We start from the raw sequence: 26,457 nt of genomic DNA, 5'->3' as shown, positions 1-26,457 counted from the left end.
AGGATTGTACGAGCGTGGTATGATTATGTTACTGGACTGGTTATCCGGAGGCTGGAACTAATAATTCAGAGGTGCGAGTTCAAATCCCATATGGCAGTTGGGGAATTTAAATTCAGTGAATTAAATAAATCAGGAAAAGAATGCTAGTATCAGCAACGACAACCATGAAACTACTGGACTGGTTTATAAACCCATTTGGTTCACTAATGTCCTTTACCTGGTCTGGCCTATATGTGATGCCAGACCCCACCAATGTGGTTGGCTCTTAACTGCCCTTTGAAATGGTCTAGCACTTAGGTGTCACAACTGTAGTATAAGGGTCTGAAAAGGTTAATCTTGAGAGTTTGTAAAGAATACTTCCTACCATGATCATGTGAGAGAGAGTTGGAGCTAGATGCAGCCCAGACTAAAGTATCTCCATCAGCTAGACAAGGAAGGAGACAGCATACTAAACCAGCATACAACAACAACCATCTTCTCAAGGGCAATAAGGGTTAGGCAATAGATGCTGAGCTTGTCAACAAAGCCCACTTACTGTCTATGAATAAATTTAAGGAAAAAGCTCTCCTTAGAGCGGAGAAGGTTAAGGACGTGGAGGATTTGGAGAGGGTACAGAAGAGGTTTACCAGGATGTTGCCTGGTCTGGAGGGCATTAGCTATGAGGAGAGGTTGGAAAAACTCGGATTGTTTTCACTGGAACGACGGAGGTGGAGGGGCGATATGATAGAGGTTTACAAAGTTATGAGCGGCATGGACAGAGTGGATAGTCAGAAGCTTTTTCCCAGGGTGTAAGAGTCAGTTACTGAGGGACATAGGTTTAAGGTGCGAGGGGCAAAGTTTAGAGGGGATGTGCGAGGCAAGTTTTTTACACAGAGGGTGGTGAGTGCCTGGAACTTGCTGCCGGGGGAGGTGGTGGAAGCAGATACGATAGCGACGTTTAAGAGACATCTTGACAAATACATGAATAGGAAGGGAATAGAGGGATATGGGCCCCGGAAGTGCAGAAGGTGTTAGTTTAGACAGGCATCAAGATCGGCACAGGCTTGGAGGGCCGAATAGCCTGTTCCTGTGCTGTACTGTTCTTTGTTCTTTGTAATTGAGGTGTTCAAAATCATGAAGGGTTTTGATAGAGTAAATAAGAAGAATTGTTTCCACTGGTAGAAGGGTCAGTAACCAGATACAGATTTAAGCTAATTGGCAAAAAGACAGAGATGCGACGAGGAGAATGTTTTTATGCAGCATATTATGATGATCTGGAATGCACTGCCTGAAAGGATAATGGAAGCAGATTCAAAAGTAACTATCAATAGGGAATTGGATAAATACTTGAAGGGGAGGAAATTGCAGGGCTATGAGGAAAGAGCAAGGGAGTGGGACTAATTGCATCGCTCCTTCAAAGAGCCAGAATAGGCAAGATGGCCAAATGGACACCTTCTATACTATACTGTACAGTATTCCCTCTGTGTATTACCACATTGCATACAAACTGGCAATAGTACACTGGTGTGAACTGGCCAGTTATTCCCTCTTATACTGGCGGCACAGTGGCGCAGTGGTTATCACTGCAGCCTTACAGCTCCAGCGACCCGGGTTCGGTTCTGGGTACTGCCTGTGCAGAGTTTGCAAGTTCTCCCTGTGACGGCGTGGGTTTCCTCCGGGTGCTCCGGTTTCCTCCCACAGCTAAAGACTTGCAGGTTGATAGGTAAATTGGCCATTGTAAATTGCCCCTCGTGTAGGTAGGTGGTAGGAGAATGGTGGAGATGTGGTAGGGAATATGGGATTAATGTAGGATTAGTATAAAATGGGTGGTTTTGGTCAGCACAGACTCGGTGGGCCGAAGGGCCTGTTTCAATGCTGTATCTCTCTATGACTCTAGGTCTGCCTGTTAATTATGAAATAGACATTTTTCTCCCTAATGATTCTATTATTTTGTTCAGTTTTTCAAATCCTTGACTTGTATGCATCACATCCCCCAGTGACTGGAGCTGTTAAGGTTCAAGGCTTACTCAGTAAACAAGGAGGTCAGGGGCAGAGAGAAAATCAATTTTATAAAAGTGCAGAACCTAATGAAATAGGTGATACAGATATAATTGGTTAAGTGTCGGTGTGTTTGTGGGGTTCAGTGTTTCAGGGTGGGTGTGACAAAAGGAACTGCTGATGATGCTCTGGTGCTAGAAAAATGGAGGAAGTCAAGCAGAGAAAAGTGAGACTGGCTGAAGGAGCTGGTGTTCTTGTGTTCCACATCACACCATTGTCACTGAAATATCAATTTTCAGAACAAAGCAGCGTGCAGATTGAGTTGCAGGGGAAAGTGAAGTATAAATGTGCCGCAGTTTTATATAAATCTGCTGCAGAACCTAACACAAATCCTTTCATTAGGCAAATAACAGTAGCTCCAGAGTTCAGAGAGGGCCAATAACATAATGACAGCATGAAGTATGTCAGTGTAAAAATTGCAGCACGTTCTGTGAAATGTTTAATCGCTATTTTCCACAGAATTGTTTGTGGTCATATCATAGTTACAATCAGACATTAAAGCAATTTACTGACAAAAAATAATTTTAAGTAAAAGGTAGGAAGCAAATTTTAATTATTTCCTGTCAGTTTTTCATTTCCTAACAGGTTGTCAGATCTCTAATGCTATGAATGGAATATACTCTACTTCAGACAACCAGTATCAGCATTAATCAGCAAAAACACAGTAACAGCACAGGTTAGATGCACAGTAAAGCTCTTCTATACTGCCCTATCAATCTTCTTCTTCGTCTTCTTTGGCCTCCTTGTCGCGAGAGACAATGGGTAAGTGCCTAGAGGTGGTCAGTGGTTTGTGGAGCAGTGCCTGGAGTGGCTATAAAGGCCAATTCTAGAGTGACAGACTCTTCCACAGGCGCTGCAGATAAAATTGGTTGTCGGGGCTGTTACACAGTTGGCTCTCTCCTTGCACTTCTGTCTTTTTTCCTGCCAACTGCTAAGTCTCAAACACAGCACAGTCAGATGCCGAGTAAAGTTCCCTTGAATTGCCCCAACAATGTGCCTCAGCCCTGATATTAGAATGGCATCTCCGATTGCACCATTGCTATCCATTTTACCACTCTATCTCTAACCCAGCAATGTAGTAGTCAATTAAAGCACACCTAACACTGTCCAGCTGAAATCGGCCAGCCCACCATAGACTGGGAATCAAACCTGGGTCTTTGCTTGTCTGTGTAGCTAATTACTGAATAAACTGACACAGCCCAAGGTGATATTTATCCTAATGGTCTGGATTCAAGCTCAACTTCCATAGGTGAAAAGGCAGTGTACTGAATCACTTAGTCACCCAGTCCCTTTAACCTACTGCATTACACAGTGTCTCCAACCCACTGCACCATTCAATCTCTCTATCCTACTGTGTCAATCAGTTACTCTAACTCACTCCATCATCCAATCTCCTTATGCCATTGCAGCACAAAATCCCTTTAACCTGTCACTCAGTCCCTCTTGTCTAACGTACTGTGCTCCTCAGTCCCTCTAGCCTGCTGCATCATCCAATCTCTCTAGCCCACTGTGTTACCTCTAAAGCAGTGTTACCCTGTTCCTCTAACCCACAATGCAACCCACACGAATGCATTGCAGTACCTAGTCCCTCTAACCCACCATGCCATACAGTCCCTCTAACCCTTTGCATCACCCAGCTCTTTAACCCACTGCGTCACCCAAGCTTTCTAACCCAGAGCATTACCCAGTCCATCGAACTGATGGGTGAATTATCCAACCACATAACACTTGCCGCAATGGGGCGATGCCAGTCACTTGGCAGTAATTGGGCTTTGTGCTGAGAGCGCATTGCCACATGGGAAAGGAGCAGCAAACAGTGCACAGCTTAGTTCTTAAAGGCTTCTGCTGTTATTTAAAAGGGACCCCATTTTTTGTTACTGTGCAGAAGGAAAGATGTGATTGAAATAACGACCAAGTCTGGGCCACAGAAACATGAAGGTTTACAGCACAAAAGGTGACCATTTGGCCCATTGGGGCTATACTGGCTCCAAATCTAATTACATTGCCTTGCTCTCTTCCCATTGCCCTGTATGTTCCTCTGCATTGTCATTCCAATTTCCCTTAAAAGATACAAAGGTCTCCACCTCGACCACCCACAGTGGCACAGCATTCATGCTCCAGAAATTCTCTGCATTGAGAAATGTCTCCTAACATTTCTTATCACTTTCAGAGGCGAATTAAAATGGATGAATCTTCATCACTAACTCTCCAACCAAAAGAAATTGACTTTTCCATTTCACTTTATCAAAATCCTTCATAAATTTAAAATCATCAATTAAGTCTTAGCTTTCTTTGCTCCAGTGGAAATAGTCCAAGTATTTCAAGTCTCACCTCATTACTATAGGTTCCCATTCCTGCCATCATCTTGGTGAATCTATGCTTTAATATTCTTTCTCTAATGAGGCACCCAAAGCAGTACTCTAACTCTGCCCTAACCATTTCCTTGCATAATTTTATCACTACTTCATTATTCTTGTATCCATTGCAATTACCTCATAGAGCACTCAAAAGTTCATGTTTTGTTTTTCAATATGGGTGTGAAAATGGCAAGGGGTTGCACATCAACAGTAAAAGAATTTGGAAGGTGTCTGAACATTTTATAGCTCTAGGCAGTGAACCAAGCTCCTGAAAAATAAATACCAGAGGCTAGAAATTCAATCTGCACCAAAAATCAGGGACAACAGAGCGTACACCCACCAATACGCCCCTGCCATCAGCTGTTTGCATCCTGGGGGCAAGTTCATTTTCATTGTAGTGCTGGGCCAATGCTACTGGGAAGCCCATCTGTGAAACTGGCAACATGCCAGGGTAACAGTTTGTTGCTTCATCAGGGGAGAACAGTCTAAGACCTAAGACTTCAGTGACTCTCTTACTGATGGGCCCATTTTCAAATGGCAAATCAGTGAGAGTGATTGCAATTTGAATGCTGTATTGTAGGATCCACAAAGTGTCAGCCTCAACTCAGGGGGTAGCATTCTTATTTGATTTACGAGGTTCTTGGTTCAAGTCTCACTCCAGGGCATAAGCACAAAAATGAAGGCTGACACTCCAGTGTAATACTGAGGGAGTACTGCCATTCAGATGAGATGTTAAACTGGGTCCCCATCCCACTGTTTGGCTGGATGTAAAAGATCCCATGGCACTATATCAAAGATGAGCAGCAGAGTTATTCCTGGACAATCTTTATCCCTCAATCAACATCACAAGAACAGGTTATCTGGTCATTATCACTTTGTTGTTTGTGGGAGTTTGCTGTGAGCAAATTGGCTGCCATGTTGCCTACATTCCAACATTTCAAAAGTACTTCATTGGCTGTAAAGTGCTTTGAGATGTCTGGTGGCTGTGAAAAGCGCTATATAAATGCAAGTCTTCTTTTTCAGTGGTAGCACTCTTGCCCCAAAGTCAGAAGGTTGTGGGTCCGTGTCCTAATCCGGAGACTTGAGCACATATTCTAGATTGACACTTCAGTGCAGTACTGATTGGGTGCTACACTGTCAGAGGTGCTATCATTTGGATTAAGCATTAAACTAAGGCTCTGTCTGAGGTGGGAATAAAAGATCCCATGGTACTATTTCAAAGTGCAGGGATGTTCCTTTGGTGTTGAGGTCACCCTCAACCAACAGCAAGAAGTATTTTGCTTTTATCAAAAAGCGATGATCTGTTGCTGTTTGTGGGATCTTGCTGTGTGTAAATTTGCTGCAACATTTCCTACATTTCAACAGCGACTACACTTCAAAAGTATTTAGTTGCCTGTAATGCACTTTAGGACATCCTCAGGTTATGAAAGGCACTATCTAACTGCACATTCATTCCTATTTCTTTTTTTCTGACGCAATATTCTTCAGCAAGAAAGAAAATTACGCTGAACAGTTCAAAAGCAACTTCGTTATAGTGGTTCAAAGTTTTTGTTCTATGGGCCTTAAAATTCACTTGCACCTGAGAGCTGTCATTTAGCAATGATAGGTGCCTCTTCTATACTACCATTCCTAGTGCTATGCTGGACACAGGCATAAACAACCAACATCATGACACAAATTGAATATTATTATAACATGCTCTCATTGTTATTTTCAGTGAAAAATCATCATTGGCTTAAGATGAGCAGGAATGCACTGTTACACCACCAGCAGAATCTCCACAGGGGTCTGTCCAAGTGCCCATCCCAATACAAGAAAAACCAAGCAAAAATATATTGGAAAACCCAGCCCTACATGTTTATCTTAGTGGACTCTGCTGCCCAGAGCAGTGAGTTCACTGTTTTGCACTGCAAAAGCAATAGCTGCCCCCCACCACCCGTCACCCCCATGCCCACCCCCCCACCCCCCACCACCACAAGAAACTCCACCCCATGAAGACAGGGAACAATACCAAACAGAGCCTCACATTACACCTACACATCAGCTTGGTGAGATGCACCCAAGTTCTAATCAGTCCATAGCCTCAGTAAAATGCATCGACTAGAAAACAATTCTACATAGAAAGCAAGAAATATGTTGATTACTTACAAAATTGATGCAACTGTTCGGGTTGGGACCCAGGGCTTGCAGTAACTGTGATCACAGGGCACTTGTTGCCCCCTAGTGTGGAGCACAATATCTGGTGCCTGAAGTAAACCTGATCAGGGTTCAGCGACTCCTCGAGGAGGTGCAGGTGAGTCTGAAACAAGGACAGGAATGAAACTTCGATATAAATGCACTGTGTTAGATTTCCTTGTCCATTTATGTTCCTCAACTCTCCTGGCCCCCATGCCATTCTTCAACTGAGTGAAGCTGGTTTTAAAAATAAAGTTGCACTGAAGGCCATTCAACAAGGGGTCTTCTTGTGATTGTTACTGTCACTACTGTCAGTGGGCCATTACTGAAAACGATTTTTGGTCATAACCCACGCTGCTGATGCAGATGAAGTGTCCCAAGCTGAACAGGAAAGTTCTTTGCATAATGGCCTTTGTATGAGGCATATGCTGCTGGTCATTTGTTCACTTGCTGTCATGAATAACCAGTTGGGGACGCGCAGTGGAACAACTGGTGGCTGCAGAACTGCACCCAGTTCAGAAAAGATGGGGGACAAAAACTGGCCAAGTTAACATGGGTTAGAAAGACTGTCTGAACTGCTGTTGCTGAATAAAGATTGCCGGAGGACTTGCCCCGTTTGTGTCTTTTGGATAAGATGTTAAACCGAGGCCCAGTTTGTACTCTCAGGTGTTTATACAAAATCCCATGACATTATTTGAAGTAAAATAGGAACATTCTCCCAATGCTCTGACTATAATTTATCCCTCAACCAATCCCACAAGAGCAGATCATTTATCTTCTTGCTGTTGTAGGACCTTGATGTGGACAAATTGTCTGCCATGTTTCCCTATGACTGTGACTACACTTCAAAAGTACCTAATTGGCTGTGAAGTACTTTGAGACATTCTGAGGGCATGAAAGATGTTATCTAAATGCAAATTCTTTATTTACATTGAACTAGGTGAGGATATGGGGGGGTGGGGAATCGACAGTGGGGACCGTGCACATTGTTAACACTGGTATCACTCTTTCACCCAATGCCAGGTGAGTCTAAATTCAAGCCTTATTTCCAGTTAGAGATCAGCTGGTAATGTGGTATCAATTCATTTTACACTCACTCCTAAAATTATTTAGAAAGAAATCAAAGGACCAACTTCAATACCCTGAATACATTACCACTACACAGTACAAGTGATTCAGAATAATTTGCCACCATGAAGTGGAACAATCGGAAATGTCTTTTTATTCACATAAATTTTTTTATTGAGAAACAAACTCAGCGTTAGATTTCATTTCAATATCATTTTACTTGAAGAAATCCAATTTTGTTTTGCAATGAAATCTAATTTAAAGTAGACCTGTAACAAATTCTTTTGTAAAAATAATGGCTGCTCTCACATTGTTCTGGCTCACATTTCCAAATGATTAAAAATCTTTCTTCACTCAGTGCTCAATGCGCTTAAGAGATAGATGATGGAATTTGAATTTCACAGAGCGTTATTTTAAAACTTCAAGCTAAAGCCACACCTTAGTGGCTGGGAGACAGAGATCAGATCCGGGCACAGGCAGGTTATGAGAACTGGAGTTCAAGCCTTGGAGTTAAAGTAAGAGCCTAGAAATTCAACAGAGGTGAGCCAGTAATAATTCCGCTGTCAGATTCAATGGTCCGCTAGCTACTGCCACTCTGAGGGAGATCACTGTCACACTCAGTGCCTGGCTAACTGCTACCATCCTCAGGCTATCCAATTCAGGGACCGACTGGCTGCCACTCTGAAGGAGCCCGCTGTCAGTATAGGGAGCCTGCTGGCTCCTGCCATTCTGAGAGGTAGGAATTTCCCTTAACATGTGTTTCTGATTTTGCTGGAATATATTTAACAATGTTGGTACACGTGTCACCAGAGATATTCCTACCTCCCCCAAAGACCTTGCATACCAGGGGAATGGCAGAACTCCAAAAGGATTTAATTCCAAAGTCAGAAATCTATTTCAAAAAAATTGGGGGAAAAAACTGCAAATAAACAATATAATGGGAGGCTGATTCCACCACATCACAGATTACCAACCATAAAGTCACATCACAACGGCCAGGGCAGTGATTTTGGGATGACTAGCAGCTGGTGAAGCTGAAGCTGGAATATGCCTCAATTTCGCACATGATGTCAGCTAATTTAGTTATTGCTTTTGTGATGGAAACCACACCTATCAAATGGAAACATATTAATTTCGGCATATAGAACGCTGTTTGAATTTGTACTGGACATTGAACATAACGGGCTGAATTTTACCGGCCCCTCAACACTACCAGTCGCTGTGCGGAGGCCGGTAAGATGCTGCTGGGAGAGGCTCATCTTGACCCGCGACGTCGAGAAGGGACGGCGCATATTACTGGCAGCAGGGGGACCTCGCTGCGGCCCCTCCGCCACCTGGCGGCAGGCCCTTCATCTAAATATTCAAATGAGCCTAAATTACATGCTAATAAACTTACCTGCCGGCAGCGGATATCCCATGCCGATTTTACCGACGCTGAACGCAACTTGTGCACCTTTGGAACTCTGTATGGAGTTCCCAGGCAAGAACTTAGTGGGGAGGGGAGAGAAATAACATTTTCAGGGCAGGAGGGGTTGAGGAGCAGGGAATTCAATTATTATTGGTTCTGTGAATGGTGGGAAGGGGTTGAAGGGCAAATGATTGAAGGTTGGTGGGGGGTGGGGGAAAGGTCAAGTAGGGAATAAAGTGTTTTTTGTCAATGAGAGCCAGTTAAATGACCATTTGGGATGGTTGGGGAAGGGCCTCCATAATATAAGTGTTTATTTAATGAAGATCTGCACTAATGTTCCTCTAAAAATTTAAATTTTTGCTAAGAGCTTAAAGCCCTTTACAAATTATGTTATGTTACAAATTAAAGTTATGGGCGGCACAGTGGCGCAGTGGTTAGCACCGCAGCCTCACAGCTCCAGCGACCCGGGTTCAATTCTCGGTACTACCTGTGTGGAGTTTGCAAGTTCTCCCTGTGTCTGCGTGGATTTTCTCCGGGTACTCCGGTTTCCTCCCACCACCAAAAGACTAGCAGGTTGATAGGTAAATTGGCCATTATAAATTGCTCCTAGTATAGGTAGGTGGTAGGGGAATATAGGGATAGGTGGGGATGTGGTAGGAATATGGGATTAGTATAAATGGGAGGTTGATGGTCGGCACAGACTCAGTGGGCTGAAGGGCCTGTTTCAAACGTATCTCTAATTTAAAAATGGCACCGGCGCCTGCGCGGTGGCGCCGAATACCATTGTCAGGGACGTGGCAGCTGCCCCCTCTATTCAAATGAACCCCTGCGCATAATATCGTGGGGGCTTAGGGACGGCGCATCCGCAGGGGATGCACGTCGTTTTTAGAATGCGCCGCCGCAAACTGCAGCGCACTCATAAAATTCAGCCCAAGTTGTTTATAAAGACCACAGAGCATGGCTGAAAACATGGCTGCACATTTGCATTCTGAGAGACAGTTGCCTAGAGAGACAATGGGAGTGCTCCTTGATTCAATTAGCCAGATGGGTTTTGTCAATAGTGATGATTAAAAGACGTTGAGAGTCGTTGTCTGTGTAAGAGCCAGCACTCCACCTCCCCCCCCCTCCCCACTGAGTGTGCCTAGTAAACTTTGAAAAATCAATAATCCTTGCAGGCGATGCTGTGACAAACAAAGAGCTGGTCACATAACTAACCTACTGGCCAACCTGGGAATTGATTGAATTGTGCATCACAGTAAAATTTTGGGTCAGACTGCAATTTGAAGACCAAAGAGAAGCAAGGTCTCTCTCTCTCTCTCTGTCTCCCTCTCATCCAAAGATCCAGGGACCAATGGAAGCAACTTAAGTGTCACGACAGAAGAGCCCTGCAGCCTTCTGGTACCAGCGAAACAAGTTTGAAAGTGTGTACTGGGCCCCAACGAGAACTGCAAGACTTAACTTCAATCAAAGACTTTACAGCAAAACCATAAACAGTAACTGAATTCCATTTACTACGACAAGCCTTCCCCCCCTTTAATTCTTTCTCCTCCTCTGTATCTATTTGTCTGTGTGTTTATCATGTATGCATGCTAGCGTGGTTGTGTCGCATATTTTTAGTAGTTTTAACTGAGTTAGAGTTAAGGTTAATAAACTTACACCTTTCTTGTTTAAACCTGAGAAAACCAGTCTGATTGATTCCTTTACAATTACAATTAGAGAGCAGTGAGCAAGGACTCACTGAGAGGAAGCTAAAAACACTGTGTTTTAAAAGTTAAACCCTGTTACAACCAAACCAGGAAAGGGGCAAGAGGGGAGCCTCAGACCCTTTCCTCACCTGGTCTTAACAGTTTCCACAACAGAATAATTCATATTTTGTTAGTGGAAAATTCTTTCCATTTTCTAATTCGATGTTTTACAATACCATGTGACTATCTTAATACAGCATTATGGGACTGGCTTGTCTGGCCATGTTACACAGATGGACTGTTCTGTAGATGTGGTTACTGGGGTATATTGCAGTACTTTTCCATAGCATATTATAAGTAAGTCACATACCATTAGTGTTGAGTAGGTGTATGGGTAGTGGTATGCCAGGTAGCAGACATCCTTCGAGTGCAGGAACGTGATGGTGAATGCCAAGGTGTAGTATGATGTTTCCTTCTGTCCTTTTGCAGCTGTACTATATCTGCAATAATGATTTCTGTAGAAACAGAAGAATATTCAGCTTTATCTATGAAAATAATCCATTTGTTTAATATTACAGGCAAAAATGATGAATCACATTTAACAGGTATGTGAATATATAGGTATGTACATTTCTCACATGTAGATTACGCATGTACATTTTGAAATATGTATATTACACAACTGTGCATTTCACATCTATGGAGATTTCACATGTATTTACATTACATAGGCATGTACAGTGCCCATGTATGTTCTCATGTGTAGTATGTACAGAGGTGTAGTCACACCATGGCATGTTGTGAAACTGGATTCATTGAATTTAGCATGGGGCTGGCATCAGGAAAAAAAATGACCAGGAAAGCTGTCCGATTGTCATAGAAACCTAAAGTCCTTCACATAAAGGAATCTGGCCTCTGCCAGACCCCAGCCAAACAGCATGTGGTTGATTCTTCATGCGCTCATCAAGTGACCTAGCAAACCACTGAGTTGTACAAAGAATCACCACCAAGGCAGCAGCTCAGTAATCACTTACTCAAGACGTTGATTGCACAAGCCTAGCTGTCATTACCCACATCCCAATAACAAATGAGAGAAAGCACATTTCACACATATGTGCATTTACCAAATAGGCCTATTTCATAGGTATGTACTAAAAGGCGAGTAAATTACACAGACATGTACATCACACAAATATTGCGTAAGTACGTATATTACACATACGCATGCATTTCAAGCAGAAGTACTGAACACGAGCAAAATTAAAGTGCTGTTGCTTACGTTTTGTTTTACGTTGCATTGTGTTTGAGCAAATATTCATTTTACTTTCTAAAATGTTAGAGACTGTAATTGCATAAAAGGCAATTCTATTTTTTAAAAATAAATTTGGCATAAGCAATTCTAAAAGGATGAAATTCTGAAAGATCATTTCAAGAACTACATTTTGAGAGATTACCACATTAGGACCCTGCATGATCCAAGCTGTAACTGATCCCTACAATTGATGATATGCACAGAAAATTAGCCTAAACCTTTCAGAGTGGGATGAATATTCCTCCACCTCTACAGCCAGTGACAATGTGAAAACTAATTAAATATTCCAATTATCTTCGCGAAGCTATTAACCAATAGCAGTATTGCATCATGCTTTTACAATGCTGTCACTAAATGTTAAGGATATTTCACTTCTAATGTGTCTGCAGAGTAGACATGGACTAGATTAAGACAATGGAACAGGCCATATGTTTAAAAACTGTATCAGTTTCAATGAAAGAAATGTTACAACTTAGAATCAAACATCTCCCAATTCCTGGCTCATGGGATTTCTGCAATCATTTTACAGAGGCAATCAAAGATAGCAATTTGAAATGAACTCTCCATTTTCCTCATTCACCCAGAGATACCATTTCCGGCTTTTGCACATTTTTACCTTTCGGGCTGGAAACTACAGTCACCAATATTACTGGATGAATACTTAGTGTGCTCAGTTGACAATCCTCTGTTGTTATAACAGAGTGTTAACCATTTTGAAATAAGCAGATTAGCATCTCCATTAAAAACAGCACGTGCACATAGAGTGTTGGGTCACTAATATTGTCTACCTAATTTCAAGATTTGTGTTGTTCTCACCCTTTGCCATCATCTGCAGGATGCCTTTGATTGATTATACACTCTTCACCCTATTCCATGCTATAGGTTAGTTGGGTAACCACGTTGATTACAAACAGTTGAGGCTCGAGAAAATGATCTTTTTTTTTGCAGCTCAGTTATTTTCTAACCGTCTCAATGGAACAAACAATTGCTGGTCATTCGAAATTAGACGGTGATTCACTGCAGCCATACTGACAGCTGCTAACTGTACAAATCTTGGTAACTTTATTCCAAATTACCAATGTGTGAGAAGCTCCAGACTTTATGCTTCGTCTGACGCTATTAGTACCAATTTGTATTTCTAGTGTTGGTTTAACACATTCCCACTGGGGAATTCAAACCACCCAGTTTATTGGGGTGGAAATGAATGAATTTAACTCATGCTGCATACTTCAAGTATTAAACTGGCAGAGCCATCTAGTACTAGAAATCACACTCCAAATAGGTTCTGCAACAGCCCAGAGGCTTAATTTAATGCGTGTCAAATATTTTCCGTAAGCTGGAAAAATGAGTTTGCACTGCCTAGCAATGGATGAAGAGGCAATCTACTGTCATCTGAAAAATGTCTCAAACATTGTAGTATGAGGCAATTTGTGCAACAAACACTGTACTGCATTCTATCAACAATCTTACTGAATGAACAAATTGGAAATGGATGCAAGCAAAACATTTATGTAAAGGAAATAGCTTCTCCATTGACATTGGCACCGGTCACACAACCGTGCAAATGAACATGATGGCCAAAGAATCCATAAGAGAAAAGAACCCTATTACTGAATGTTTCAGAAATGGTTAAAGTTACACACAGGGAAGAGAATAGGCAAAACACTGAAGATTTCAACTCTATGTATGAAGTGAGATTGAAAACTGACCTGAAAGGGAGAACATTGGAAAAAGTGGAGTAAATAATTTTTTTAACTTTAAAGATGATATAAGTGCCCATTTGTACTATAAACCTATTTTATATTAATATGAACCTCGATATAAGCTTAAGTAGTATTTGTTAAAAAAAACTTGATAAAATAGTCTCTGTGTGCAATATTTACAACACCACTGTGGTTCAATTCACAACTGGAAGAAGCAGGATTTTCCTAAGCCTTGTCCTAAGGGAACACCCAGTTTCTCAGAAGCAAAGGTCAGAAAAAAGAGGCAATGTCCTGGAGGACTAGGTCTCCACTGCTTTAACAATGCCCCAGGATTCCCATAGCTTTCCTGAGGTGGAGGAGCTTGGCCTAAAATAGGTGCCAGCCAATTCCTGCATTAAGCCTCCCATCTTATTTCTTTGACTGAATGTTGGTTGGGCATCCTACAACAAACGGACCCAGAAAACATGGCACCGTGGCCGGCCCCTGGACTCTTACTGGTGGGGCGATCAGTGGGTGTCCTGTGGACAGTCCAAAGACTTGAGATGAGGATTCCTTTGAGAGCTTTTACTGTGTAGCGTGTCTTAGTCCAATCTCTCTCTGGTCCTAGCAAGCAACTACAGGCCTCAGAGACTTGGCAGCTACAGTGCACTTTCCTGTCCTATCACCATTACACATTGCCCAGGGCAGCCCTGTAGTAGGGGTGCCTACATGCGAAGCAAATGGCATGGACAGGAAATCTTGATGATCCAAGAATTGGGCATGAGCAGTACACTGCAGTCATTGGCTTCTGTCTAGTACTGGGGAAGTGGGGGAGCAGTGGCGCTGAAAAACCTGCCTCAATATAATTATACAGTATACATATTGTATGACATTTTAATATGATCATTATGAATCGATTTACAATATATTGATAATGAAGCTTTGAGAGAAAATCAAACTTCAACACAGCCTCGGCTTTGTTTATCTTTTTTGACATGCCATTGCTTAAGTCAAGTAAAAGGTTCCAGGTATTCTGTATTACCTTTTGGTTAAGCTTCTTTGTTTTTCAAATGATTGTCTTTCTTTCCTCTTGAAATGTCACATTTCAAAAGTAATATTTAAAGCATTTCAAACTGAAATGCATACTATCTATGCCATCTTTATTATGTTGTAAATAGATAATGCAAAGTTTCTAGGTCAGTGTGTGTGTTGTTATTTCCATCCTGTACATTGTCCTTGGTCAAATAAAACAGGTATCCATAGCCTCAAGGCTCTGCATGCAAACTGAAGGGACAGTATGTATATTTCTTGTAGCACCAGCATGGAATATGAACCATGGCTGGTGCATCTTTGGTGGTTCCTACTGGTTCCCCATCACTTGGATCTCCTTGCTGTCCTCCTTTCTGATGGTAACTCTATCAGGGTTGGTTGGGTGAATGTAACTCATCTGTGGAAACATGAAGGACATTGTTCTATTAGTTATTCTGAACCACATATGCACTGGAAATATAGAAGATCTACTATAGACACCAGAGTTGCACAAAAGAATGGATTCTGCTCTAGTGCAGAAGATTAATTTACACAGGACATAATGCATGTGAATTTAAGTATTTGCAAATAAAGAATTTTGAGAAAGAGATTAAAGATGATATTGTAAGCACTGCTTTCACGTTTTACCATATAGGAAATTTGTTAAAAACGAAACTGTCTGGCACTTACAAGATTGTTTTGAGCCTGAGGACGTGTTGTCTCCCTCGCTGAGTAGATTGACATATTTTCAAATATTCCACTCATGGCAAACAACTATTTTGGGGGGGGTCTTCATAGTTTCCTTGCTGTGATGTAGCTGTTTATTGTACTCAGTTTTCATCTTTGAGAATTCAGCAATGTGCTTAGAATGATTCTATGTCTTGTGTGCAGATTTTTGCAGTGTTACGTGGTCTACAGCTTCTCCTGGCTCATGTTGGTTCATGTTTGCACTGAAAAAGGGTCTTGATAATTAATTAAATAGTTTGATTAATACAAAAAGTTCACCATCAGCAAAACATACTGGTTTTTGCTTGGTTATATGTTTTATGCATTTATCATTTGCTTGTTATGGTCACTAATATAATTTAAGTACTTCATTCCCACTAATTGAGAAGTTTTTGATACAACCTATCCAAGTATGCAACATTAGTCACTTAGTGGTAACCATACACAAAGTTATATGAAGTTTTTTAAAATATAGTTTGCAAATAGATCCTAACATTAATTAGGAATGCAGTTTGTTTAATGAGTTCAATCTTTTCAAACCAATAATTTCTCCTTACTATGGAAGCACTGAGCCTGTGAGGATTTGTCAACATACGTGACTTTGTCTTGCATGGACATGCTGTTTAAGAGTTGAGGGAGATGGCATTTTTAAAAGGACAACTCCACCATAATTTTATCTCTGCAAAGGCTGAAATGTTGTATTTTGTTGCAATGAATATGCTTTCATCGAAGTGAGCAATTTTCCTAGTATCAGAAAAAAAAAGGTCACATGGATTTTAAAAGAAAACGGTGAACATAGTGTAGTCTTCCTTGAGTCGATTACCTAGGAAGTTGGAAATGTACATGCATCTTCCACAGCAAGATATTTCAATGTGTTTTCACAGCATCCCAACAAGGTTTAAAGTTTGCTTCAGTTACTTCCTGCCCAGGTCAGTCACGGGTCTTGCTGTACTCCTTAAATAAAGGTTGGAAATGATATGACCTCCTTCATGTTGCTGTAAAGAAATCAAGTTTTTTGATAGAGCCACACACAAACAAGATTTGAAATATTTCACAGCTCATGTAGCTGCAGAAGGAAGGTTAATGGCTCCTGTTCAGAAGGTTCCTGATCGAAGTCAGTGATCCCCATCGCTGAAATTGCTTCAGTTACACGTAGCACAAAACATTCAGGAAGTGATTTAATATAGTTTCCTGGAAAAATTATATAATTTATTTGGTAAAGGGTTCATAAGGCATTTCTTTTTTGAAGCCCAGGTGACTTCATTAGATTATTTAAAAATTAAGCTACTGACTTTATGGATAAGAATAAAACAATGATGTTATTTATATGGATTTTCAGAAGGTGTTTGTCCCACATAACGATGGCTGCACAAGGGTTAGGCCCATGCAATAGGTGGAAATGCATTAAGTTGGATAATAGAGTGATTAATTGAAAGAAAACAATAAGTAATAGCAAAAGGGAAGGATCAGCATTGGAAGCAATGCTGCTTATAATTTTCATTAATGACATCAAAATGGGTGCAGTGATTTATTGACAGAAGTGAATTATAATCCATATTGTCAGTCATCATATTATGCTTTGCTAGCAAAGTGCAGGATGACCCACAATGACTCCATTAAATGTGACCCTGAGAGACTAAGTGTCACAGACACTGTAATTCTCGAGATTGACAGGCAAGTCCATTGAATGCCTGCAGCCTCATCACCAGAAAGATCCATCAGGGCTCGAGATTTTTTTTTAAAAATCATCCCTGTCCCATAATATGACGTGTTCACAAACGTGCAGTCCTCCAGCAGTGAGCGCTGGCATGAGGCCATTCCCAATTCCATTCAGGTGATCCAACTGCAATCAAAATGAGAAGAATGGTACATGCAATCAGACAGCTGTATCACTTTGATACAGATGACCCTCGTGTTCTCTTTCTCTGACTTATCTTTGTGACTTTCGATTTTCTCCTTGTTGCCAACATTGTCAGAAACTGACAATCCTAATAAGGGGACCCATCTCAGAATTGGGAGCTTCAGAATTGCGAATCATGTGCTAATTATCACATGTTTCCAGCATGTATGTGTAGCACTTGCTGATTGGAATGCTCACACTCGATTGGAGCAGCATCATGTGACTGCACTCACAGATGCTGACAGACTTGCTGAGCATTTCCAGTATTTTTCAATGTCAGACTTGCAGTATTTTCTTTTTCTCTCAAACTTAAGGCAGACTCTAATATAAAATTGTTAGTAGCAATAATTCTATTGTAAACTCTTCCTATACCAATTAAAATTATGTGGCTATTTTTACTTGGATGGTTTGATTAATACACCATTTCAGGATGGCCAGACCCATGGATACACCTGGCCCACTGGTTTACTGTCTACCCACCACAGTGATGATGGAAGGATGGAGGCCCATGATGAAAATTTCCCCAGTCTTCAAGCAATATTGCAAATTTTATGCACTTCCTTTGGCTGCAGCAAAGATAATAATACTTTAATTTTAACTGCTAAATGTTTTCCATCAAAATTCTTCAATTTTTCCTTTTCTTTGCTCCAGGTTCCTCTCACCTTTTAAATCAGAGTCGCTTACTTTGAGCCTCAAGTCTTTCCTCAATTGTCATCAGCACTATTCCAATAATGTGGGACATTCTGGAAAATGCCAGTTTCTCCTCCTGCATAGGACACCTGGCCCAATACAGAGCGCCATCAAGCAGCCCAGGCAAAATATCAGAAAACTCAACGAGCTAAAAATGGGTTGAAGCTCTGACTTACATGTTGGGAGTTATGACCTCTTCCACTTGTACTGCTGGTCTGTCACTATGATTGCTGCTTATAGTTGCTGCAAGCAGGCTTAATAAAGACATGTTTACAGAATGACAATTAGGAGATGGTGGTGGTGTCCCAATATCGGCTGCAAAATGTTTGCAGAGGCCATGAGAGAAGCCGGTAGCATTCATACAGAAAAGGAAGGAAATGGAATTAGAGCAGGTTGGTCCAGTGTACAGCTAATGATAACAAAGGCATAATGAGCTGAAATGGCCATTATCTGTGCTTAAATTTCTATCTTGTGACACAGATGCCACAACAAGAGCAATCCATTCAACAATCAGAAGAGGAGTGAGCAGTGTCCATACAGTGGCCACAGGAGAAACAGGCAATGTCCATTCAGTGGCCATAAGAGAAGTGGACAATGTCCGAACAGTGAACATAAGAAGAGTGGGCAGTGTCTATACAGTGCTGACAGAAACACGCATTCCATGTGACTGAGCTAATTTTCCAAATTCCATGCTTGAAATAATCCTGGAGTTGGGGTCAAAGTTAACATCAAGGTAAGATTGTCGAGATGAGGCCTTTATAATACCGATCACCAAAGATCACAAGCTCACATAACATATAATCATGCTTAGCCCCAGAGGTGACGAACTATACTTGAGTTTTATTACTTTGTATCTAACCCAAACATTATAATAGATAACAGAAGAAGGAAACATACTTGTAGTAGTAGATATCAGAACCCACACGAACCCAGTGTGCTCTTCCACATAATGCCTCATGGACAGAATACATCACCGGCTGCATTCCTGCAACACAGCACATACAATACCTTTGTCAATATTTATTTAAGTTATCACAGAAAGTGTACATCAGTGGGTTTCATTGATTAAAGGGGTATTAAATTTTATTCTGAATTTCTCCAATAGTCTAAAATCCTTACACTATCAATAAATTAACTTCCTTGAACTTTTAGTAATCCAGCTCCCTCATACTCGCAGGAACCCATAACCTTCACATTCACAGTAGCTCAGTTTTCTCAAACACTTGGTAATCCAGCCTCCTTGCACTTTTGATAATGCTCCTGCACACTCTGAGTACCCAGGTCCATTCCACTCTAAGTAGCTCTGTTGATTAACAGGGAATTTCAAAGAGTTGGTGCTCACTATATAAATACAGGTTCTTCTTTCTTTCCATAGCAATAATGTCGAAGCTAAAGTTTCTTTAGCCTCAGTTTGGAATGCTCTGTCAGGTTTCTTTTAAATTAAAAAAACATTTGTCGAACTTTGTTCCAAATTTGCAAAATCCGTGCTACCCCAGGATTTTTTTTTAAACACCTTGACTCACTTTAAAGCAGAGAGAAAAAGTGAAACTTCAGATTTCTCATTAAACGATGGACACAAGCTTTATTGTCTCAGACCTTCGATTTGTGTTAATATCTGGAGCATATACTATCATTTCAATAAGTCACTGGCAGATGTCTTCATGAAAGTCAATGTCACATGAAGAGTTTGCACTTCACATTTGTGACTAAATGGCTTTGCTGATGTTACACTGCTGTTTGTTGTAAAATCATATTATTGCTGCAACATCTTACTTTGTGGTGCTACACTAATTGTCACCTATATTAATACAACTTTGTCACATCTGTGAAACCCATTTAAAGCATAAATGATTTGATTTGGTATTAAATCTGGTTTAACACGTAAACTATGGAATTTGTCCACAACTGTTGAACTACATGAATATAAATTCACTTCAGCAACAAAATCCCCTCAAGCTGCTGAATTATGAAACTGCCATGAAACTTGACTCAGTGTGAAGCATGGAAACAAGAAGTGTCTAAAATCATATTAAACTGAAACACACTGCAGTCAAATCAACAATGTGTTTTATTTATGGGAAAGTGCATGTGTTGTATTGAGTGTCTCAGTGTTACAGTATATAAATATTTATCTTAATAACTCATCTTGAACTACAAGTTAAGGAAAGTATAATACTTGCAAGCACATGAATCAAAAGAATATATGCCTTACACAGCATACCCAGAACAGCAAGATTACGTAGAGTACAAACTGCACATGACATGTACCTAAAGCCACAGTACTTAAAGCCTCAGAATATAAAGCACCCAGACTATCAATTTGAGCCAAGGATTGTCTGTTCAAAAAAGCTTCTTACTAAATATGCATGTATTCAATTAAGCACAACCGGTTAGAACCAAGTTGGGCTGCAAAATGGTTGGGGGCAGAATGGCCTCAGAAACCAGACTTTCTGGTTGTCATTCTATTGGTAGCTTCAATAAAAAGTAAATCCTGAGCAGTATGGAGCAAAGTGGTAAAGACTCATCAATGCAAGCTCACCTGTGTCTCAGAGTAGGTTTTAGTCAATGCAAACATATTATAACAACTTAATGGATAGTCTTGCCCAAACTCCTTTACTGCTGCCCAGTGCAAACTTGATCAATAACAACTTCAATTACACAGTGCCTTTAATATAGAAAAACATCCCACAACACTTCGCACAGAAGATGAATGCAGGGAACTTGACTCATTTGAACTTTACAAAAGCACAGGCATGCTCATTTTCTTCCACTTCAGTGTGGCATGTTAGCACATCACATTACTCTTCATACTCTACCAAGAATCAATCACCAAGAACTATGCAAGCACAATGTTCCTCAGAGCTGTGTGTTCTTGGACTCACATAAATGGTCGATGGCTTGGGTGCTTTGGTAGAACTCAGCTTCTCTCACAATCTTCGTTCTCACATATGTCCCATTCTATCTGTTTTTGAGGGAAAGCTACACATAACAGGAGATAGAACTTACAGGCTGAAGAGAGGGTTATCAAAGCTACAACCCTTGACTCTTTGGGGGAGAAGACCATCAAAATTATGGGCATGAAGGTAACAGAGGAAAAAACTGAAGAATTTGGCGACCTCTCCCCATTTCATGGCTACTATCTTTACTTTCCATTGCTTATTTCCTTAGTTAATCATTCATCCCTTCAAATAGGCCCATATTGTATAATTTCAGTGTAACACAATATAATCCCATGCCACGTGCAATTATGTTTCAAGTGATTTCATATAAAGTATGTAATGTATGTAATTATGTTGGGCCAGATGCCCAAGAGGAAGAGGAAGCTGAGTGAAGTATGCAAATTCAACCAAGCACTACACACGGTATCATCCACTCCTACAGTGAGCTGCTGGAAGAAGCACTAATCATGAATGGCAGGGGTAAGCACAAGTGAAATTGCAGGAGATACAATTTATAAGCTGAATTATTGCCTCGAGGCCACCACAGGTCCTGTTAACAAATGTTCTTTGGTAGATCAATGTCAACCCTTCATGGAGTTATTTGTGATTTTGTAGTTTGGGGCATCCATGAATGATCTGCAACACAAATCTATTAAATCCTGCATGAATATGTGGTGAAGTTTCAGCACACTATGTGAATGTGGACACAGAGGTTTTCTGCAATGCAGCATCTCTTGGCCAAGATTACAAGGCTAGGCTTAACTTTTCTCATTGATGCTTTGACTAATACCATGAAGACCTTGAGCTTCAATCTGCAGGATTCTGTCTCTGAATTGATCACGTTGGACTATCAAATGGAGACAACCATAACACAGGGCTTCAACTACCTCACTGCTGCCCACAGGTGTGTTCCTACACATAGCTCTGGCTAAGATGAGGGATTGCTCGGTGACAGAGGAATTATAGGAGGTAGCACAGATCTTGAAGACTAATGCAATATCCCAACCTGCCTACCACCAAATATTCACCAATCATATAGGATCAGGCAGCCATTTCAACACCTGGAATCTTCACCTGCAGGGTATCTTTAGACCCAGCTGGAGAGATTGGTCACCTCCAACCCAAGAGGCAAGCAGCCATCCATTTCACCACCTCCTGCCATACAGGAAACACTTAGAAGAAGCGCAATGTTAGGAAGTGGAAGACACATTATCATATATTTGACTAAGGGGAAGAAGTGGGCACAACACACTGAACACCTGGTTCCATCTTCCACCATTTGCTCTGCCAAGACCATTACGGTAGCGGTGTGGCACTTATTACCAGATCATTCCGTGGCCTGACCCCCTACTCTGCTGGCACTTTCTCCTCCTTTGAGCAGCTCACCTTGTTCCATTCCTCTCACCTCTCTTTCAAAATCAGCATTCTCTACCGCCCTCACAAGTGCAATAAAAATTTTCTCACCGAGATATCTTAACTGCTTTCCTCCCTCAGTCTCTGCACCAAACGACTTCTCATCCTCAGTGATTTCAACCTCCATCTCAACTCATCATGTTCTCTCTCCTGAGTTCACTGTCCTCTATCCCCCCTAAATCTCTCCCTCCATGTAAACTTCTCAACCCATATTCACAGCCCCGCCTATCTTGCCATCTCACACGGTCTTGCTACTCCATCATTTCAATTACAGATAAGGCCATCTCTGATCACTTCCTTGTATCACTCTGCACCCACATCCTCCTTCCACTCCCCCTCAACCCTACCTCCTTCTGTATCCATCCCTGGAAAAAACTATCCCCCAATTCATTTAGAAATGCACTTTCAAATTCCCAACTGTCTAGCCTTTGGCCCTCCAGTTGTCACAACATTTCTGCAGCTACTGATTTGCTCAACCGTGCCCTCAACTCTACCTTTGATGCCTTAGTCCCCAGTACAGCCATTACTCTTTCTCACCCTGGCCATTCCCCGATATGGCCCTCATCTTGACTCCCTTAAGTTCAAAGGATGGAGACTTGAAGGAATATGGTGGACAACTGGTTTAGCCATCCACCACCGGATCTGGCTGGACTACTTAAAACACTATTGGGTCTTGCTCTCGTCTGCCCAAACTGCTCAGTATTCCAGGATCATCCTGGAATGCAAAGATAACCCTCAGCTTATTTTCTCTACTGCAAACAGTCTTCTTAAACCCTTCTCCCCGATCTTCAACCCTCACCTCCAACAATAAGCGTGAGGAGCTCGTGGACTGCTTTGTTACTAAGATCAAGACCAGTCGATCAGCTGCCTCTGCCGAGTCCTTCCTTTCCACTAGACCACCAGGCCAAACTTCCTCTAAGGCTCCTCCCTGCCCTAGCCCTGAACTCACATCTCTCTCTAGCTTTTCTCCTATCTCCCCTCATGCCCTCTTTGACCTCATCTTCTCCATGAGACCCACCTCCTGCTCCCTTGATCCTATTCCCACTAAACGGCTGACTACCCTGCATTAACCAATATTTTTAACAGTTCTCTTTCTTCAGGCATTGTCCCTCTCTCCTTTAAATCTGCCATCATCACCCCCTCCTCAAGAAACCAGCCCTTGACCCAACCATCCTTGCAAACTACCTCTCCAAAGTGCTTGAATGCGTTGTCAAATCCCAAATCCATTCCCAGCTCTCTGGGAACTCCATATTTGAAACCCTCCAATCAAGTTTCTGCCCCTACCACAGTACTGTAACAGCTCTTATCAAAGTCACAGATGACATCCTACGTGACTGCGACAAAGATAAACTTTCTCTCCTTGTCCTTCTCGACCTGTCTGCAGCCTTTGACATCCTCCTTCAACGCCCCTTCGCTGTCGTCCAGCTGGGTGGGACTGCTCTCACCTGGTTCCATTCTTACCTATCTAATCATAGCCAGAGAATCACTTGCAATGGCCTCTCTTCCTGCACCCACACCGTTACCTCTGGTGTTCCCCAAGAATTTATCCTTGGCTCTCTCCTATTTCTCATCTACATGCCCCTCACTGACATCATCCAAAAGCACAGCATGTATGCTGACGACACTCAGCTCTATCTCACCACCACCTCTCTCAACTCCTCCACTGTTGGTAAATGAACAGACTGCTTATCCGACATCCAGTACTGGATGAGCAGAAGGAGGCCATTCGGCCTGTCGTGTCAGAGGGACATCATGGCTCTCTGAAAGAGCAATTCCCTCAGTTCCATTCTCGCGCCTTCTCCCCGTAACCCTGCACATTCTTTTTCATATAACTGTCTAATTCCCTTTTTGAATGCTTCAATTGAACCTGCGACCACCATGTTCTCAGGCAGCGTATTCCAGACCTTAACCACTCGCTGCGTGAAATAGTTTTTCCTCATGCGACTTTTGCTTCTCTTACCAAATACCTTAAATCTGTGCCCTCTCGTTCTCGATCCTTTCACGAGTGGGAACAGTTTCTCTCCATCCACTCTGTCCAGACCCTTCATGATTTTGAATACCTCTATCAAATCATCTCTCAGCCTTCTCTTCTCCAAGGAAAGTAATCCTAACCTCTCCAATCTATCTTCATAACTGAAATTCCTCATCCCTGGAAACATTCTCGTGAATCTTTTCTGTACTCTCTCCAATGCCCTCACGTCTTTCCCAAAGTGCAGTGCCCAGAAGTGGACACAATACTCCAGCTGAGGCCGAACTAGTGTCTTATACAAGTTCAACATAACTTCCTTGCTCTTGTACTCTATGCCCCTATTAATAAAGCCCAGGATATTGTATGCTTTACTAACTGCTCTTTCAAACTGTTCTTCCACCTTCAATGACTTATGCACATATACACCTAGGTCCCTCTGCTTCTGCACCCCCTTTAGAATTGTATCCTTTATTCTATATCATCTCTCCATGATGTTCCTACCAAAATGAATCATTTCACATTTCTCTGCATTGAACTTCATCTGTCACCTGTCTGCCCACTCCACCAACTTGTCTATGTCCTTTTGAAGTTCTACACTATCCTCCTCACAGTTCACAATGCTTCCAAGTTTCATATCATCTGCAAACTTTGAAATTGTGCCTTGTACACCAAGATCTAGGTCATTAATATATATCAGGAAAAGCAAGGGTCCCAACACTGATCCCTGGGGAATTCCACTACAAACCTTCCTCCAGCCCGAAAAATATCCATTAACCATTACTCTTTGTTTCCTGTCACTCAGCCAATTTCATATCCATGTTGCTACCATCCCTTTTATTCCATGAGCTACAAGTTTGCTCACAAGGCTATTGTGTGACACCGTTTAAAATGCCTTTTGAAAGTCCATGTGCACCACGTCAACAGTATTGCCCTCATCAACTCTCTCTGTTACCGTCTCAAAAAATTCCAGTAAGTTAAACATGATTTTCCCTTAAGAAATCCATGCTGGCTTTCTTTAATTAACTTGCATTTGTCCTTGTGACTATTGATGTTGTCCCGAATTATTTTTGTCTCGGAGTTTTCCCACCACCGAAGTTAAACTGACTGGCCTGTAGTTGCTGGGCTTATCTTTACACCCTTTTTTGAACAAGGGTGTAACGTTTGCAATTCTACAGTCCTCTGGCACCACCCCAGAGTCTACTGAAGACTAAAAAATTATGGCCAGTGCCTCTGCGATTTCTACCCTCACTTCCCTCAGTATCCTTGGATGCATCGCATCCAGCCCTGGTGCCTTATCCACTTTAAGTACAGACAGCCTAATACTTCCTCTTTATCAATTTTAAACCCTTCTAGTGTCTGACTTACCTCCTCTTTCAACATTGCCTGGGTTGCATCTTCTTCCTTGGTAAAGACAGATGCAAAGTATTCATTTAATACCTCAGCTATGCCCTCTGCCTCCCTGTGTAAATCCCGTTTCTGGTCCCAAATTGGCCCCACTCCTCCTTTTACCACCCTTTTACTTTTTTTTAAAATTCATTCATGGGATGTGGGTGTCGCTGGCCAGGCCAGCATTTATTGCCCATCCCTAATTGCCCTTGAGAAGGTGGTGGTGAGCTGCCTTCTTGAACCGCTGCAGTCCATATGGGGTAGGTACACCCACAGTGCTGTTAGGAAGGGAGTTCCAGGATTTTGACTCAGCGACAGTGAAGGAACGCCGATATAGTTCCAAGTCAGGATGGTGTGCGACTTGGAAGGGAACTTGCAGGCGGTGGTGTTCCCATGCATTTGCTGCCCTTGGCCTTCTAGTTGGTAGAGGTCGTGGTTTTGGAAGGTACTGTCTAAGGAGCTTTGGTGCGTTGCTGCAGTGCATCTTGTAGATGGTACACACTGCTGCCACTGTGCATCGGTGGTGGACGGAGTGAATGTTTGCGGATGAGGTGCCAATCAAGCGGGTTGCTTTGTCCTGGATGATGTTGAGGTTCTTGAGTGTTGTTGGAGCTGCACCCATCCAGGCAAGTGGAGAGTATTCCATCACACTCCTGACTTGTGCCTTGTAGATGGTGGACA

General features: G+C 41.9%; 1 protein-coding gene across 1 annotated transcript in view; it reads right to left on the bottom strand.

Annotated features, from left to right (window-relative positions):
- The window catches only part of LOC137352341 (cytosolic carboxypeptidase 4), a 184,503-nt gene that overhangs the window by 101,232 nt on the left and 56,814 nt on the right, over window positions 1–26,457 (bottom strand). The window contains exons 15-17 of the mRNA XM_068017630.1: window positions 18,967–19,054; window positions 11,101–11,245; window positions 6,543–6,693 (exon numbers count right to left, since the gene is read on the bottom strand). Of these exons, the coding sequence (XP_067873731.1) occupies window positions 6,543–6,693; window positions 11,101–11,245; window positions 18,967–19,054 (384 nt within the window). The remainder of the gene's footprint in view (window positions 1–6,542; window positions 6,694–11,100; window positions 11,246–18,966; window positions 19,055–26,457) is intronic.

Source organism: Heterodontus francisci, chromosome 38 (assembly GCF_036365525.1).
Source record: "Heterodontus francisci isolate sHetFra1 chromosome 38, sHetFra1.hap1, whole genome shotgun sequence".
Lineage (NCBI taxonomy): Eukaryota > Metazoa > Chordata > Chondrichthyes > Heterodontiformes > Heterodontidae > Heterodontus > Heterodontus francisci.
This window is presented reverse-complemented; position numbering and strand designations above follow the sequence as displayed.